We start from the raw sequence: 1,754 nt of genomic DNA on the forward strand, positions 1-1,754 counted from the left end.
ATATATATATTATATATATATATATAGTGTGTGTGTGTGTTGTTGTGTGTCGTGTGTGTGTATATGTATATATATATATATATATATATATATATATATATAGGATAACATGCTCATGTCACTAACATGGACAAAACACACATGCGTGTACACATATAAGCATACGCGTACATCCATTGACATGTCTAGCTATGTATACTAGTGTACTGACGTACTAGTGTACTGACACATGTGTACTGCAAGAACATGAATGTACACCTATGTTCACCACCCAATAACATCTAATTGACTTGAATGGGTGTGACCTGTGCTGTAGGGTTTAGGGTTTACTTTGGACGTGAGAGTGTGGCCATGGTAAATGACTGGCAGTCCATCCGCACCATCCCACACATCCAACTCCACACAGCGACACCCTGCAAGGGCACGCAATGGTTTTAGGGTTTTAGAGTTTAGATGAGAACAGTCCTGTATGCGAGTCAATCAGCTACTTGCACAGGAAGGACTACAGTGGCCTGACTGAACATTCGTTAAAACAATAAACCCTGCTAACACACCACTTAGCAGCGCTCGGATATACGCTTCTACCAATTGGTGTACTTGCACAAAGGACCCATACCACCCCAAGTACTGATGGACTGTGTGTTCCCAGTGCCACGGTTCATGAGTACACACTCTCCTCGTAGACTCTGAACACCCACAAAACGATTATACCTGGCCATCGTTAGAACGCAGACGTCGCTTCGAACAAGCCCACAGAACACTGTGGCTAGATAATCCGCAAATGGATTTCAACACACTACATCCAGAGGCTAGCGCCTATCTAGCGGCACCCCAGTACTGGACACGCAAACTCCTAAACCACCCCATACACACCCTGTTTGATATTGACCAGGACTTAGACAATGACATCCCAATAGACATTACAATATCTTCATATGTAGTAGCGTGACTACGCCTGACTTGACCAGACGCTGGCTAATATGCCTGCGACAAATATACATTGACTTGAAGTTGAATAGCACATACATCAACGAACACCCTGCAATGAAACGTCCTGCGCCCCGAACACATCCCCCTTGAATGCCTACCGGCAGGCACAGTCGCACATCGCGACCCGGTGATGCGGTAGTGAGTATGATACACTGGCGAGCCACTGTATCATACCTCATATTCAACGAAACGATATGCATATCTGTCACAGCTTACTCACAGACTCTGTGTCAATCCAGTTACGGTTGTTACACGCCTACACCACTATCAACTAGACAACAACAGCCAAAGAAAACAACTCAACAAGTACAACAACCACAGACCGCAAAAGACTCAGCCCTTAAATAGTCCAGTTCGCCCTCCCCTGAAAGACAGGGTCACGGGAACTGCCAACACCTGCCGGTAGCCACAAGTTCACCCCGGACATCAGGCATTGTATATAGCAATAGCGTGTAAACAAATAAAGATACCTAAAACACTAAACCATGCTAACACACCACTTAGCAGCACTCGGATATACGCCTCTACACTAGACGTCGATCGCAACTGGTCACCGAGTAGATAAGTGTTGTGGGAGCTGTTGATGAAGTACTCGCACAATGGCCTCTCCATATCCTGCGACGGTTCACTAGCCATGCAAAAAGGACTTTAATTTCATGAGTTTCAAACAAGGATATAAAACAGTGGCTATGGGATTGGATGCTGTTGCGTTCTTGCAAATCTGTATCTTTGTTTTGTCCCAAATTTTTATACAAGCGTTCATT

General features: G+C 44.6%; 1 protein-coding gene across 1 annotated transcript in view; it reads right to left on the minus strand.

Moving 5' to 3' along the window:
* The window catches only part of SARC_09258 (hypothetical protein), a gene marked incomplete at its 3' end in the record, with an annotated part of 12,047 nt that overhangs the window by 2,694 nt on the left and 7,599 nt on the right, over positions 1–1,754 (minus strand). Inside the window, exons 9-10 of the mRNA XM_014296733.1 lie at positions 1,488–1,618; positions 331–413 (exon numbers count right to left, since the gene is read on the minus strand). Of these exons, the coding sequence (XP_014152208.1) occupies positions 331–413; positions 1,488–1,618 (214 nt within the window). The remainder of the gene's footprint in view (positions 1–330; positions 414–1,487; positions 1,619–1,754) is intronic.

This window comes from Sphaeroforma arctica (assembly GCF_001186125.1).
Source record: "Sphaeroforma arctica JP610 unplaced genomic scaffold supercont1.919, whole genome shotgun sequence".
In the NCBI taxonomy this organism is placed as follows: Eukaryota; class Ichthyosporea; order Ichthyophonida; genus Sphaeroforma; species Sphaeroforma arctica.